General features: G+C 38.8%; 3 protein-coding genes across 7 annotated transcripts; 1 reads left to right on the top strand and 2 right to left on the bottom strand.

The window, feature by feature from the left end:
* Positions 1 to 2853: 2853 nt before the first annotated feature.
* rfxap (regulatory factor X-associated protein) lies at positions 2854 to 4310 on the top strand. The gene is made up of 3 exons (XM_055208075.2): positions 2854 to 3465; positions 3626 to 3736; positions 3825 to 4310. The coding sequence occupies exons 1-3, from the start codon at positions 3097 to 3099 to the stop codon at positions 3918 to 3920; spliced, it is 576 nt and encodes a 191-aa protein (XP_055064050.1). The 5' UTR covers positions 2854 to 3096; the 3' UTR covers positions 3921 to 4310.
* Positions 4311 to 4423: 113 nt separating this feature from the next.
* On the bottom strand, positions 4424 to 11029 carry smad9 (SMAD family member 9). 5 transcript variants are annotated; one of them, XM_055208067.2, is made up of 8 exons: positions 10861 to 11028; positions 9996 to 10048; positions 9213 to 9706; positions 8308 to 8565; positions 8115 to 8225; positions 7655 to 7876; positions 5770 to 6026; positions 4424 to 4773 (listed from the first exon to the last, which is right to left on the bottom strand). In XM_055208067.2, the coding sequence occupies exons 3-8, from the start codon at positions 9622 to 9624 to the stop codon at positions 4630 to 4632; spliced, it is 1404 nt and encodes a 467-aa protein (XP_055064042.2). In that variant the 5' UTR covers positions 9625 to 9706; positions 9996 to 10048; positions 10861 to 11028; the 3' UTR covers positions 4424 to 4629. The 5 variants fall into 5 exon arrangements, with proteins under 5 accessions (XP_055064042.2, XP_055064044.2, XP_055064046.2 ...); XM_055208069.2 differs by having other exon boundaries at positions 9996 to 10073; XM_055208071.2 differs by lacking the exon at positions 9996 to 10048 and having other exon boundaries at positions 8115 to 8222; positions 10861 to 11029.
* A 1403-nt stretch (positions 11030 to 12432) lies between these two features.
* Positions 12433 to 15975, bottom strand: alg5 (ALG5 dolichyl-phosphate beta-glucosyltransferase). Its single transcript, XM_055208072.2, has 10 exons — positions 15631 to 15975; positions 15230 to 15398; positions 14798 to 14844; positions 14218 to 14286; positions 14043 to 14135; positions 13605 to 13718; positions 13333 to 13392; positions 13102 to 13253; positions 12887 to 12972; positions 12433 to 12805 (listed from the first exon to the last, which is right to left on the bottom strand). The coding sequence occupies exons 1-10, from the start codon at positions 15694 to 15696 to the stop codon at positions 12690 to 12692; spliced, it is 972 nt and encodes a 323-aa protein (XP_055064047.1). The 5' UTR covers positions 15697 to 15975; the 3' UTR covers positions 12433 to 12689.
* Between the last annotated feature and the right edge of the window lie 26 nt (positions 15976 to 16001).

The raw sequence follows: 16001 nt of genomic DNA on the forward strand, positions 1-16001 counted from the left end.
CAATAAAAAAACATCAAAATTAGATCATTTAAAAGAAAAAATAAAGACATTGTTGCTGGGCGGGCAATGTTATATTAAAATATTTTATTATTAAAATAAAATAATTAATCATATATGTGTGAATTTGTTTGCCCTTCCGATAAAAAATCCTATTCATTTCCTCCATAGACAATTACACGTTTTGTCCAACAAGATAACCTTCACAGATAAACACCATTTTTATGAATTTTGAAGTCATTTTTTTATTTCTAGCAAACGCTAGACTTGAAAAAAGTTGTGTCTAAATTCTGTTTGTGTCCAAGTAGAGGTAACTGCAGGCTGGAGCAATGGGCGCGGCAAGAGGTCGGAAAGAAATGGGGCGTGCCACGAGGAATAGGGCGTGCCGTAAGGTCTTTTCAATTGGACGCGAAAAGCTTCCTTATCCGCATAAAAGCGAGCCATAAACTTAATCACTATATATTATGTTGCTTGCTGATGTATGTATATAAACAATTTTATCGTAACACACAGAGCAACACTCACACGCTGTTTGCTGATTCACTCAATTCTTTTACTGCTTTATTCAGTACAGAACTCACTCTAATATAGAACACTGTTGCCCCCTAATGGCAACTCTTCATATAGCACAACATTTAGCTGCATATATAACACCATACAAAATACATTTCTTTCACTGTAAAAATAACAATAATGATATTGAGAATACATTCAAAAGTACGTTACCTTCGACACCTTCTGTATAACGCGGGTTACATGACGTCATCACCACCGCAACTTTTTCAGGATCAATCATTGAAACATTCGTGATGTTTGTGATGGATGCACTTTTTGTGGAGCATCACTTAGAGATGTTGAACATTTGTTTTTGTGTTGCCCCTTTTCTGTTTCGTTTTGGACTGACTTCAAAATAGGTATTCCTAAAATAGAAATTCCCAGTATTAGAATTTAGAACGACATTTTACTTTGTTTCCAAAACCCATATTTTTCTGGAAATAATTATATAATTAAATTATTTTGTCGACGTTTTATATGCATGGTACACAAACAAAAGAAACCCTCCTATATTGACTTTTATAGGACCTCGCAGTATACTTGGAAACCCTTTCAAACATGAGACCACAAAACAAAAAGTTTTTGAAAATATCTATAACTACTTTGATTCATAAACTTTTATTTTTGTATTCATTTGTATTTTTCATGTTATACTTGTTATTCTCCGATTTACACATTTTGAGCTGTATTTACAATGCTTTGTATTCATCATTTTTTATTGCATTATACTTGAAATTTCTGTATTTGAACTAAATAATAAAATAAAAAATCATTAAAAAACAAATTATTATTTTAAAGATAAAAATGTCTCTAAAAGTAATGTTATTTTTATAAAATTGGTACAGAAAATGTTTTGGCTGTATAAAGTCATATACGTGTTTGATCAATCACTCACCATATAATTATTAAATGAAGTAAAAACGGTTTAATAAACTTCTTTTAAGTGACATTAATCAATTAAGCAAAACAAACACCATTTTATCCAAAAAACATTTATTCAGTCATTTTTACAATATTTTTTTGAAACGACAATTGAAGTTGTCATCAAAGGCTTGTGTTCTTGTGTTCTAAACTCATTCCTTCGAACAGAAGCCATCAAACTCTCTATCTTATTACACGGCTCTCTGGAATGCTTGATTCTGATTGGTCAGTTGAGACATTTGCAGGTTCGTTCTTTTCAAATAATAACCGCTCCAAAATAATAACGCATAGCCGGTACTACTTGCACAAGTAAAATCGCTCCGCGCCAATAAAGATCAATAAAGATTACTGTCTGTTTGGCGCCATCTTGTGACAAACACTCGACAACCACGACAAGACACAGAGAGCTTACTGAGACTGAACTTGACAAAATAGAGCATGACAGCTACGAAGCCATCACACAAAAAAATACAGAATGGGCATTAAAACTTCTCAAAGACTGACTAAAAGAGAAAAAATGGAGACAGACAAGTATGAAGCAGAGGATCTTAATAAGGTATTACGATCATTTTATGCATCTGTGCAAAGTTTCGCGGAAGGATAAAAATGTTAATTTAAAACAAATATGCCAATAAAACGTTTCAAATTCATATTCATGTCCAGTTTTTTTTTCTTATGTGGCAAGTAGCCATGTAATAAGCGGGATAATGTAGAGGCAGCCGGTAGTTATTGGGAAATAAGCCCCTTCAGTGTGATACAAGACCCTCCGCTTCGCGTCGGGTCCTGATCACACTGTCGGGGCTTATTTCCCAATAACTACCGGCTGCCTCTACATTATCCCTTACTTAACGCACAGTGACCCCCTTCATGGCGTACCGCGCGAAATCTGTTGCTTTGCAAATGGCTTTGTATCTTGCGATATTCACAAGGTCTAACAACACTGAGAGCACAGAAGGGACATCGACATAAATCGCCGACTCGGATGTCTTCGATGCAAATGCATTAATTTTTCTCACTGTAACATGTATCTGTCAACAACAATTAAATAATCCCCGAAGCTGAAAAGACGTCAAGCAAAGAGACCATCAAATTATATCGCACATGTATTATATCAATGTTCTTCTTTCCATCAAAAGAAAATTACGATTTCTTTTTAGCTAAAGGAAATGACGTATAACTATGGTTACGGCTGATTGGCCAACGCAGTTGCCAGGAGGAAGCTCCTTTGACCAATGAGAAACCTCTTACAACGCCCCTACCTCCTGCCACGCCCCTACCTCCTGCCACGCCCATTGCTCCAAGCTGCAGCTACCCCTGTCTCTTTGTGTCCGCTGCCGCTGAATGTGAAACTGTGCTATTGTATGGTGCCACTAGAGGGCGCCGTATGATCTGATCATCTACAGTCATGTGTTTCTTCGGTGGTTGTCATCACAGCGTTGTTGTTGTTTTTTACTCAAAGGGATTCTTCAGGGATCACATGCGCTCTCTTCCTTAATAAGAAGCCTTTAAAACGCTTTTATTTTCATTTTATACTAAGTTACCGAATGCAGAGTTCACAAAAGTGATCTGAGCGTTGGCCCTGGCTTAAAACAACACGCGTGACAGTAATCTTTCTCTACAAAAATGAGCGAGAGCGTCCACGCTGCGGGAAAAGACGGACAAACCTCCGGAGCCGCGGAGAGCAGCACCACCATGTCGGACCCGGAGAACTTCTCGTACGACGCTGACGACCCCGGCGACGAGAGCGACGTGCTGGATGCATCGGACGCGAGAGACGGAATGGGCAGCCCGGAGGAGCTCAACGACGACGAGACGTCCGGAGAGGGCGAGAACGTACCGAAGACCTGCATCTATGACGGCTGCACGGAGACCACGACACAGGTGGCCAAAGCCAGGAAACCGTGGATGTGTAAAAAACATCGCAATAAGATGTACAAAGACAAATATAAGAAGAAGAAAAGCGATCAGGCCATGTCATCTGGAAAAATGGAGGTAAGATTTTGTTGGACAAGCTGTTTAAAGTCACTGAGTGACAAAATTCAGAAATTATCTACAACTGTACTTTTAGATCTTATGTTTTAATTTAATTCGTGCTCTGATTATGACAAATATTTGTTTATAAACTTTTGTCTGTTTGGATCTTTAATCGTAGGAGGGATCGGAGGAGAGGCCTGTCTCTGTTACTAAGCAACGGCTGGGTACTATAGGAGACAGACCAGCCAGACCTTCCCTCATTGAGCAAGTCTTAAATCAGAAGAGGCTGGTATGTAAATCACTTAAAAACTACATTTTTAAAGTATCACTGAAATGCATTTAAGTGTAAGTTAATGTTGTGTTGTTTTGGGCTATAGTCTCTGTTGAGGAGCCCAGAAGTCATCAGCTTTCTACAGCAGCAACAACGATTGCTGACCACACAGAACCGGGGTCAAACCGAGCAAAACTACTGAAGAGGTTTACCTATGACTGTTGGGGATTTTAATGCAACCATGTTTCAAAGACATTTTAAATTGGGAATGTTGTGTATTGAAATGGAAACTGTCAGCATCTGTGACCTGCACCATCATTGTGCATCAGCAGTGTGCATTTACTGTGTGTAAATGCCACATCTAATGACATTTTAAAGTGTTTTTAAAATAATTATGAAAAGCATACACAGTTGCAGCTGTTGTAGAACCCATTTTATATTAATTATTGTTTTAAAATTAAATGTATTTATTTGTAATGATTTTATAACTTTCATTAATAAGTGCAAACATTACCATATCGGTAATTAATGTACATCCAAATGTGAATCATGTGATTTCTGAATAACAATATTTTTATTGTTAATATTGAAAGTTACTATTTATGTGGGTTTTTTTTTATTCTTGCGAGTGTACACACACACACACACACACATTTGTTGAATCATCTTTATTATTAATTTAAAGATGAGCAAAGCTGGAAGTGGTAAAGAGTGATCAAATAAAGTTTTTATTAAAACACTTATCTAACCACACAACAGTTTTAGACAGCTTATTACTGTACCTCCTGGCTTATCCTACATGTACCATAAACATCCACTGAATTAACAGATATTTTCACGAGACGGCGTAATGCAGCTATAAAAGTCACTCCAAGTCCTCTCTATCCGTGGCCATGAATGCATCTAATGCATTATGACACAGAGGAAATAGGATTGTGTGGGGATCCCATTTGGGTCAGAACCTTGTCGAGCCATTGCAGTGGTCCGTGAAGGTGGATTTCTATCCAGCAGGGGGTGCTGGTGACATCCTGACGGTGATACTCTGCTCCCCAACCCTAAAAAAAAAACAAGATGATATAATTATTCATCGCAAGAATTTGTGCACTTGTAAGATTAGCAGGTGTAAATATATTATAATACAAACAATTATATAAATCCTTATTTCAGAACTTTGTGTCATAGAATAGTAGTGCACATAACCTGAAATAAAAAGTGTTGTATTGGAGAACGAACCTGTTTTCAGTCCACTGGTGTGTGGATGTGCTGTGTATGCATAATAAAATCAGCCGAGAAAACTATGGGATGGGGGCTTATCCTAGTCCCAGACTAAAAGGCATATTTGATCTGCCTTAATTTAAAAACACCTTGCACTGACATATATTAGTGACATTGTTTTGTCTCAAGATGCACACCAGTATTGTTTTTAGTAAGGTTTGTTTGTAAAAACTACTTAAATGTCCTAATATAACTAAGGCCTAGTCCTGGTTTAATCTAAACCCTGTTCGGGAAACCACCCCTATGTATCGTATCAGCCTAAGTAAGTAACCAGAGAAGTGCAGTTAAGAGTTACGATGATCTGCAGTGTGTTTTGGCAGCACAGCAACCATAAAACTGCAAGCCAAAGATTAAAATAACTACATAATACATTTACATAGCAACACATAGAAGATATTCTATTTAAATGTGATAACCCCCTTGGGACTGTGAATGATCATCATGACCTTTCACCTGTATTCATTCTCTACTTCCATACTATACAGTAAAAGTCTAGGTACGCACAAAAGCCAAAAATATTAAGACTTATAAAACAAAGCAATGTTCCATTTATAAATCACAGATCACCTGCAAGTGTGCGTACATGAATCATCCTCAGATCCCACCCTGAAGCCCATTCTCCATTAAGTTTGTTTTTATAGATCACAACCTCTGCATGGGAAGTGGTGTACGCACGTTTTCAGCCCCGTTTTGTGTGTACGCACACTTTATAAATGAGGTCCCAGGTGTTCTGGCGCATTGCTAGATGATATATGCAAAAACCTCATAGTCTTTACCTTAACAAAACTCATCCTGATCGTACACATCTTGGTGAGCTCATACACCACCTCGAAGCCGTGATTTACTGACTGCGACAGCAGCTGCGCAAACAGCTGATTGTTGAAGATCTTGAGGCTACATCCACTCGGGATCTTGCAGACGGTGGTGGGATGGAAACCGTGCTGGTAGTTACAGTTCCGACTCTGAATGAAAATACTGCTGTCACTCAAACACTCTGCGTACACCTCCCCTCCAACATAATACAGGTGCACACCTGAAATGAGGTGTGAGAAAGTTAGTTAATAAATGTTGTGTTTATTTTACTAAACCTTTTTAACAGAAAATCAAAACTGCACTTCTAGAATTATGAACATTTAGGCTTTACAAGTTCAACGAAAAATACAAATTGTACATTATAAAACTCAGACAGCAGACAACTTTGGATCCGGCCCAGAATCGTCTGCTCTCAAGGAAAAAATTATTATAAAAGTGGCTTTTATTAACATTTGTTCACCAGACCCACAATGTTCGGACAAAAACAATCATAATATATACTGTATAGATACTGGAAATAATATGGTAAACTCCAGCAATCTGATTGTTCAGTTCTCAGCATTCAACATGCCAAAAGCAATGTGGCATGTGGCAAACCTTAAAGGAATATTCCATTTTCTTTAAAGAAAAATCCAGATAATTTACTCACCACCATGTCATCCAAAATGTTGATGTCTTTCTTTGTTCAGTTGAGAAGAAATTATGTTTTTTGAGGAAAACATTGCAGGATTTTTCTCATTTTAATTGGCTTTAATAGAGCCCAACATTTAATACTTAACTCAACACTTAACAGTTTTTTTCAACGGAGTTTCAAATGACTATAAATGATTTCAAACGAGGCATAAGGGTCTTATCTAGCGAAACGATTGTCATTTTTGACAAGAAAAAAAAAAATGCTCTTTTAAACCACAACTTTTCGTTTAGGTCCGGTCCAGCGCAACCTAACATAAATGCGTAGTGACATAGGGAGGTCACGTGTTACATATATAAAACGCAAATTTGCGGACCATTGTAAACAATAAACTGACACAAAGACTAATTAGTATCAGTTGACATACAACAACGTAGGAACAGTCCTCTTTCAACACATTTGTAAACACTGGGGCGGAGTTTCGCGTTCGTCCTCTGTGACCTCTTGACGTCATGACGTACCGCGTGGGGTCACGCTGGCGCATCACGACTGGATCTAGACGAAAATTTGTGGCCCAAAACTGGACATTTTCCACTTTTCTTGACAAAAATGACAATCACTTCGCTAGATAAGACCCTTATGCCTCGTTTGGGATCGTTTATAATCATTTGAAACTCTGTTGAAAAAAACTGTTAAGTGTTGAGTTAAGTATTAATTGTTGGGCTCTATTAAAGTCCATTAAAATGAGAAAAATCCTGCAATGTTTTCCTCAAAAAACATAATTTCTTCTCGACTGAACAAAGAAAGACATCAAAATTTTGGATGACATGGTGGTGAGTAAATTATCTGGCTTTTTCTTTTAAGAAAATTGAATATTCCTTTAATAAAATTAATCTCCTGAACCATCCTGATCGGGATTATGCTCCCCCTTTTGGCCCTGCTCCCTACAGGATCTCTCACATAAGCAGACAGACCTCAAATTTGGCCTCTGCCCACCTCTTCCCAGCGTGTGTACACATACCTCCCTGCCACTGTTGTAACCTATAGCAACACTTAATGTCTTTCCAACACTGGCAAAGAGATACCGACTTCGCACCCTGAGAAAAGCCAACATTTGTGTTGACTCACTCTCTGGGTCTCTGAAGGGCAGCATTTATTGCCCAACACTAACTGGCGGTGTCTCGCCCAAAAATAAAACAATGAAATGGTAAACACACCTTTGCCTATGTGTCTGCGGGTGTGTTCGATGGTGGAGTTTCGGTTGACGTTGGACAGTAATCCGAGACAGAATCGGTTCTTGTTGTTGGAAGGGTCCGTGAAGCCGTCCACGAGGATGCTTCTGTCGGAGGCGTGAAATGTCTCGCCCACCCGGTTGTTCAGTTCGTAATACGCCACTGAGCACCAGTACTCTGGTTCTTCATAACACACTGGCCTTAAATCTGACAAACCAAAAACATATTAGTGTTATTGAGCAGCCATAGCAAGTCTACCTCATAAAACGTTCATATGCATTTTAACCCCAAAATCCAAATCTTTATAAATAAATGTTCCTATACTTCAATTGGTAGTGCACTGTGATGCATTAGCAACGAAAAGGCCAATGCTTCGATCCCTGGGTACACACGTACTGATAAAACGGTAAGTAGGTTTAGTCTGGCACTATAGCAGGTGTCTTACCTCTATGTGCCGCAGACAGAATGAGTTTATTGGTGTTGGAGGTGTCTCCTGGTTTCACGTCTTCAGAAGATGTGGTCTCCATCATACTATAGGGTGGAGGAGGGGTCTCTGCTGTACATACAAATATATAGTAGTATATAAGGTAATGCACAGGTTTTGAATAATGAATACAAGATATGACTTTTTAATGCACCTGTGATTTGATATGGGCTTCCAGGTTCTGTCCCACTGCTTGGGGAGTTGGGGTAGCTGTGTGCGGTTGGAGACTGATTTAAAGAGTTAGAAGGGGACGAAGAAAAGGAGCTACAAGGAATCGGAGGGAATGAATCCGGGTAAGTGGCGTTCTGCGGCATCAGGGGTTCGTTGTGTATGGAAGCGTTCCTGAACTTTGCCAACAAGCTGTGCTGTGGGTTGAACTCACTGTGACGTGGCACGAGAACTGGCGGCAGCACTGTGAAGAACAAAGCACCGAACTTACGAATACAACTAAAAATACACAGTGGAACAAAATACAGGGTTCCCACACCTTGGCTAGCTTCAAATTCAAGGACCTTTCAAGGACTTTCCAGGTCCAATACCATCAAATTTAAGAACTAAATCTGAGGACACATTTCAAGTGAGAGCAAGATACATTGTTACTCGCGCTGTGTCACTGCGGTGACACTTTGGGGACGCCTCCAGTGGTAAGTGCGTCTGAATGTGTATTTCAAATTCAACCAATGGTGAGGCTTAACGACAAAAAACCAGGATGCAGGAAGTATATCGCTATCTGAAATATTACCAAAGACAGCATTACAGGGACACAGGAAGTATGGCAAGGGAGACCTAGCGTCTCGTTCCCTTCTCAGGGAACAACAGTTACATACGTAACCTGAGATGTTTTCATGTGTCAAACACAACTGTGCAAAAAAGCATTTTGGTATGAATCAACATTCGCATACAGAAGATATAAGCATTTAAAGCGAACAGTTTAGCACGTGTGCTTAAAAAGATTTTTTTCTAGAAAACTTCTTGCATAAAATAGATTCAAGCACTTTCAATGACCTGTATCTATGTATGTAAATTTTCAATAACTTGTTTTTAGTACCGTATTTATACCTGGTGTCTCCACACGCCGGTAATGATACGGGTTGATGCAGATCTCCTTCTGTTTGGAGCCGAAAGGAAACTCGCAACTGTCCAGTGCTTTGAGCTCATGGTGGGATTGAAGATCCGGCCAGCGCCACACTCTACAGTAGATGACGTGCGGCAGACCTTTACGATGGGACACCTGGAGCCTACCGTCCAGGGAACGAGGAATGGTAACACACTTGCTGGGCTGTCCGGGACAGCTCAGAGCCTTTTCCAGGTCTTCCATGGCCCCCTTTTTTTTCTTAAGCTTCTTCACGAGAGAATCAACGGCCTTTTCTGCCCACTTTTCTTCTTCATCTCCTTGTTTCCATCCTAGTAGTCTTTTCACAGCTGGACTGGTGAATGAGAACAGGGATGTGATGGATGTACTGGAGTGCATCGTGGAACAGGGTGACACTTAGGACTGGATTTGTCTCGAAGCTTGGGGCACACAACGGAGATCTGTTCAAATCACTTCCACCCTGAAAAAAAGAGTCACAGTTTATTTCTTTAAAGCCAAGATACAGACGTTCTTAGAAAGTAAGACTGTGATTTATTCATCAAGCGTCAACAGATAAGCTGTTCTTCCATTATCGAACAGAAATAGTGTTGATCCTATATGAAATAAACACAGGAGCGCTATTTTAATTCAACAGGAGCATTATTTGAAGACAATTAAGCACATTTGCCCCTAAAACCTAATAAGAATAATGCAAATTAGGATTTATTGTTGCTGACAACAGGTCCTACTGTATTCTCACTGCGTCTCACCTATTCTTCCTGTCCTTTTCCTGTCAAAGCTTTGTGGTGCAGAAAGCGATCCGCTGAAAATCAATGCAGTGTGGGAATCTGAAACCAGAGTCACCTGATTCCATCTTTGACCGGACAGGGCAAATAACTGTTTCTGAAACTATTGCTTATGATAACAGAATCAAATGAGTTAATTTAAACTATAAAATGCAGAGAGGTTTAATTTTTAAATAAACACATGCTGTCATATCTATGGAGGGTCTGCTCTGTTCTCAAAGGCTGCGTGCCCTTATGAAGCTGACTGGCGTCTGTGAGTCTGAGTGCTGAGATAGACTTAATCACCTCACTCCCACGCTTACACTTTACTCCACTCTCCTTTGTTTTTATTTGCTTTAGAATTAAAATAATACATGTGGCCTTTATTATATAAATATATCAAGTACATCCAGCTGCCACAATGTATCACTTTAGTGCAGCATCACTACCTTGCGGCGCTTCGCAGGATGTTGCGCTGTCCGATCGTGGTATGACATTACGTACCGCGAGAGCGACTCAAAAGCAGAGCTTTCGAACCGCTCTCGCGGTACTTTGATGTCACGGCGGATCTTTCTGCGCAGTGTATGAAGTCAAACACACCTATTTTCTTTGTTTACACCGCCACGCACAATTTATGCACTAAGTCGTTATGCAAGAAGCAACAAGTTTAAATGTACAAAACAAAAATAAAGTGTGTAAAGTCGGAATTGAAGCACATACAGACACTTGACACAAGCGAGTCCGCGGTCTTTTCATCAGTTATAAAACTTTCATTCTTTAAAGTTCTAAATAAATAAATAAATACAATTATTCTATGGTTCCAGAATAAGATCTAGTATTTCTTTCTTACCTTTTTGCGTGACGAGTCTGATAATAACCCAGCAGTCAGACAATTCCGCGTGCGCTCTATCTGGCGCGCTCCTGCCTGATTGGAGGTGCGCAGCGCGTGTGTTTTGGACGGAGCCCGCGACGCTCCGGCAGCAAAGAGCCGCGGCGTCAGCCTGACTGGAGCCTCAGCGCCTCAGTGCGGAATTCATCCGCAGCCCTGCTGGAACCCTACCAGCCTCGTCAGACAGACACACACAGGGGATCTTCACCGTCCTGACACTCATTCACAGGCCTGAAACCTGCCCGCAGTGCTTTTCTTTTAACTGTTTTAGGATGAGAGTATTGTTTTTAAAGTGCGTCTTTTTGAGATTGGTGGGTCAAATTGAAAATTCTTGTGTCCATACTAGTTATGGTTAGGTTAGTATAATTTATTAAAGGCATAATTTCTTACGATTTGATGAAATAAGAGACGTTACACTATAACAAATGGTAGCTTATCTGCGTATTTAATGTTAATTTTCAAGATACAGTCCAACCCCTTAATCAATTTACTATAGTATATTACCTATAATATAATTAACAAAGTTTAGCAATTATTATTATATGCTGTTTACTATAGTTAATACTAATGTATTTTACCGTATTTTTCATATGGGTTAGAAGCCCAGGTGTTTAATTAGAAAAGTGTCTCCTTTCTAAATATAACCCGTTTGTTATATTTTTTTATCAAATATAAACACCAGGTATATTTAAAGGAGGCTGACTGTGAAGCAGCCATAGTAAAAATCAAAAGGTGTAAGATTGGCCGCGAGCCAAAGGCTTTTATCGATGGACCTATTTCTCCTGCGCTCCTCCGGGCGGATGGATACATTTCGATTGCGCGAGTGCCCTGACTTGTCCAGTTAATGACGCAAGCCAGGATGGCGACAGAGAGTCTAGAAGTTTGACATTTTCACAGTTTACAACAACTGCAGGGGAACGTAACAATACTCCCAATAATGACAGCCCGCATATTTAGGGCGCTCTTTGATCAAACGAGCTTGGCAGGGAATGCTTTCCAATAAAAAAACCTAACTTATACGATCAAGGTGTACAGGCTCGTATAAATTATTAACAGGACTCAGTAGTTATGTCTCAAATGGAGAAAATTCAATATAGATGCTTAAGTCAATTATATTAAAAATAGCATCAATAATGAACCCTGTTTAAGACTGGTAAACAAGATGACCGAGTTGAATGAGATAAAATGCCTTCCTGGAAGAGAGCTGGAGGTCAAACATGGTGCTTTTTTCCAACCAATGAGTAAACCACATTAAAGCCAGGACTACATGCCAGTCCATAAACCATACACTTTTAGCGAATTATATTTTTAAACCACAAATATGGGTGTGTTTTCTAAAAGGTTATTTATAAAAAAAATAATTATAATACATCAAACGTAAATGCTGAACACAAATTCAATTTACTTTGCAAATTTCTAGCTTTTACTACAATTTGCTCGTTTTGAAAGCTTTTCTTTAATCTTGATTAAATAAAAAAGCAACATTTGTCAAGAGCTCTGTTTTCATACTACATAAAAAATTCAAAAAAGCCATTTCACATATTAACTTTTATTATTTGGCCATTTATAAGAACCATTTGCCCTTTCAAATCAAAACCCGACATGAAAAACAACATCATGACATAAAAAATAGACGTACGACCACCATGTGGTCACGGCACAGTCAGTAATAATAATAAAATGTTGATTGCACACATTTCATTTGTGGCAAAGGACTGTATGTTCAAACGCTGCCCTCACAAGCCACATTCAGCTCATGAACACTAAACAGCACACGAGCAGTAACAGCGCTACTGGGTTTTTCGGTCAGACCCCAGTTTCCAGGCACCGGTGAGATAACGCAGCCTGATAAAGACTAGATCTCTTCCCATCTGCAGCCAACTCCAAAACGGCACCAACTTTGACCCTAAAGTGTGCAATAAAATAAGCATTCATTACCTCATAGTGGAACTAACCTATATTTGCATTTCTATTGGACAGCACAAACCTTCAATCTCTGTCCAGTTAACGGCCACTTCTGCTATTGGGATTTTAAAACACTGAGCGATATACAAGAGTTCAACATCAAATGCCCTGCAAAAAAACAAAATGCATTATGTGCCGTTCATATACATGCATTTCAGAATGTGATGCTGTGTTTACATTAGCACCAATACAAGTTTATGCTGTATTTTTCCTCATTTGACGTTTAATCCTCCTCACCAGCGTTCCACGTGCAGGCTGGAGAAGGTTTTTAAGGCTGCTTCACGTGTGAAGAGCTTGAAACCGCACTGTGTGTCTTTAATGCCCCTCACACAAAAGAACCACACCAGGAAGTGGAATCCATACATCAGGAACGTCCGGAACATAGAGCGCTGTTACAAATACAAAAAGATCCTGTAAACGTTTATTTAAGGTAAATTCTGACTTGAAATAATGAGAAATATTGTGTACTTCAGCCACTGATTCTTTTTCCAGGTGAGCTCTGGATCCGCAGGAGATCGCCATGTTCTCCTGCATGGAAACATGAGTACATTTTCAGATACAGGGAGATCTCACGGCCAATGGAAAGGTCTGTTGGCTTTGGTATGCTGTAATCGGATCACCCTATCTTCTGGCTAACATTCAATTTAGTCAGTTGTGTATGCTGATATTTATAGCATGCCGAACTGAAATTTTCCAATATGCTGTTCGTCCGTTTTGGTCTACAAAAAGTGGTGACTCACAGGCTTGGGGCTGATGCTTTGAAGAGCAGCTTCCACTTTTTCAAGGTCGGCAAACTTGGTGGCTCCATCCGCGTCGGCCATAAGAATCAGGCGTCCGCGGCAGCTTAGCGCTCCCTGAGGAGAAAATCAAGTGTATGGCAATGTGATACATCGAGCTAAAAATGTATCAATTTATTTTAGCCATTATTGATTTTGTTTACATTTCCAACTAAGCAAGAAAAGTACATTTTATGTATACTGAACAAGCAGGAGTTTGTGATTTTTTTCGTGCCTTTATTTAGACAGCATAGTGGAGAGTAGGAATTGGTTGGATGGAGATAATGGAGCGGGATTGAACCTGGGTCTCCGTGAGCACACTGGTGCAATATGTCGGCGCACTAACCACAGGGCTATTGGAGGATTATTTTTTTATCAGAAAGTAGTTTTAGTCATTTTTACCATTCTTACTGCCCCGCCTTTTCCACGGTTCTTTACAAACGTCAACACTCGCACTTTTTCTGCTCCGTACTTCCTTGTGTATCCCATGGCGACCTAAGGATTCAAAACAAGCATTTAGTTAACAGCTAAGTATTTGATAAGGTTAAGGTTTAAAACACAATTAGATATATTTTACCTCTGTAGTTTTATCTTTGCTGCCATCATCTACTACAATAACCTCATAGGTGAATGATGGATTTTTCTTCTGAAAAAAGCAACATAACAGATTAGCCTTTGGCAGAACAGATTTTTAGCTACAACACTGCCATCTAGTGGTGAAAATGTGCACTGCTGTGAGATGATTTCTAATGGTGATGTTAACTAAAACAAACCTTTACAAAGGTATCCAAAAGCTTTATTTATAGAGCTGTCAAACAATTAATCGAGATTAATCATATACAAAATAAAAGTTTGCATTTGCATAATATATGTGTGTGTACTGTGTGTAATTATTATGTATATACTGTATAAATACATACACATACATGTATGAATTTAAGATTTTTCTTTATTTATATATAATATATAATATATAAATAAATATATATTTACATGTAATTGTTTATATATATATATATATATATATATAATTACACACAGTACAAACACAAACTTTTATTTTGTAAACGTTTGATAGCCCTATTTATTTACTTCTTATTACTTTTATTTATTTTTCATTCATTATAGAAGTAAATTAAAAGTAGTTAATACTGCACCTGTCTTTTCTCCAGGTATTCCATAGCTTCATCCATCATGACCGGCACTGTGATAAAACAGACATATGGTAACACGTGAATTCCTTACATTGTCTAAATTAGTTTGAATCCAGTTAAGCAGAATTTTAAGTTACGTAAAGCACAATTAAGTATACAACAAACCTACAAGAATAACATAAGAATCAAATAACAGCTTGTAAATGAAGGCTTACACATGAGAATGCATAATTGCTCAGTCAATATGAAAGATATCAAGGTTATATTTTCACAAAATGTTTTTTACATTATGCGATAATTTTTCGTAGCAAAAGTAAATCACAAAAAATTACTTTCTTCACAGACAGGGTCACAAATACTGTGTTGTATTTAAAATACAGACATTATGTGAGTTTATAATTAATGGAGAGTGATGGGGATGTCAGATCAACTCACATCTGAGTTCCTCGTTGTATGAAGGTACCACCACAGACAGCTCCAGTGAGTGAGGGTCTAACAGACTGGGGAATGACTCCTTCTTGCCCCCCGCAGTAAAGAAATATTTCTCCTTCTCATGTCGAGTATGATCTACCATCTTGGCAGTGACATGAGCAATTACAACAACCTACAGACAAGAACAGACAGGAAGTCAGTGACCTGATTTATGAGTGAAGCTCAGAAATAGCAGTGTTAACACCGTTACAACAATATCACTCATAACAACAACTACTGAACATTCCTAAACAATAAAACATTAAAACAATAAGAACACATAAACCAATCAGATATGCTTAAACAATAAAATCAATAAAGAACAGATCAATTAAAAGTCAATAACAAATAAGATTCAATTTTACCACAAATACGGCGATGAGGGCCAGGAACAGCACACACTGTAACAATTCACATATACAGCAATCCATTCTTCATATCCCAGTCAACAGAGCACTGCAGGAAAGCTGTCACCAATTTGTGGTTAAACTGTGCTGCTCTCTCAAACAAAAACAAGCCTCAAATATTAACCGGCTTCTGACTTCATAAGGCGGAACAGATATGAATGGGTGTCGTCTTGAATTACGGGGAAAAACATTAAATCTTCATTGTTCAACTTTACTTCAAGTCACAGAACACCTACGCGGAAGTCGCAGTCACAAACCACATCATCACAGCGGGCAAAGAGAGAGCGCGCTCCGCATAGCGTTTCATTAGCAACAGCGCTAGCGCCATC

The sequence above is a fragment of the Misgurnus anguillicaudatus genome, chromosome 12, assembly GCF_027580225.2.
Source record: "Misgurnus anguillicaudatus chromosome 12, ASM2758022v2, whole genome shotgun sequence".
Taxonomy (NCBI): Eukaryota; Metazoa; Chordata; class Actinopteri; order Cypriniformes; family Cobitidae; genus Misgurnus; species Misgurnus anguillicaudatus.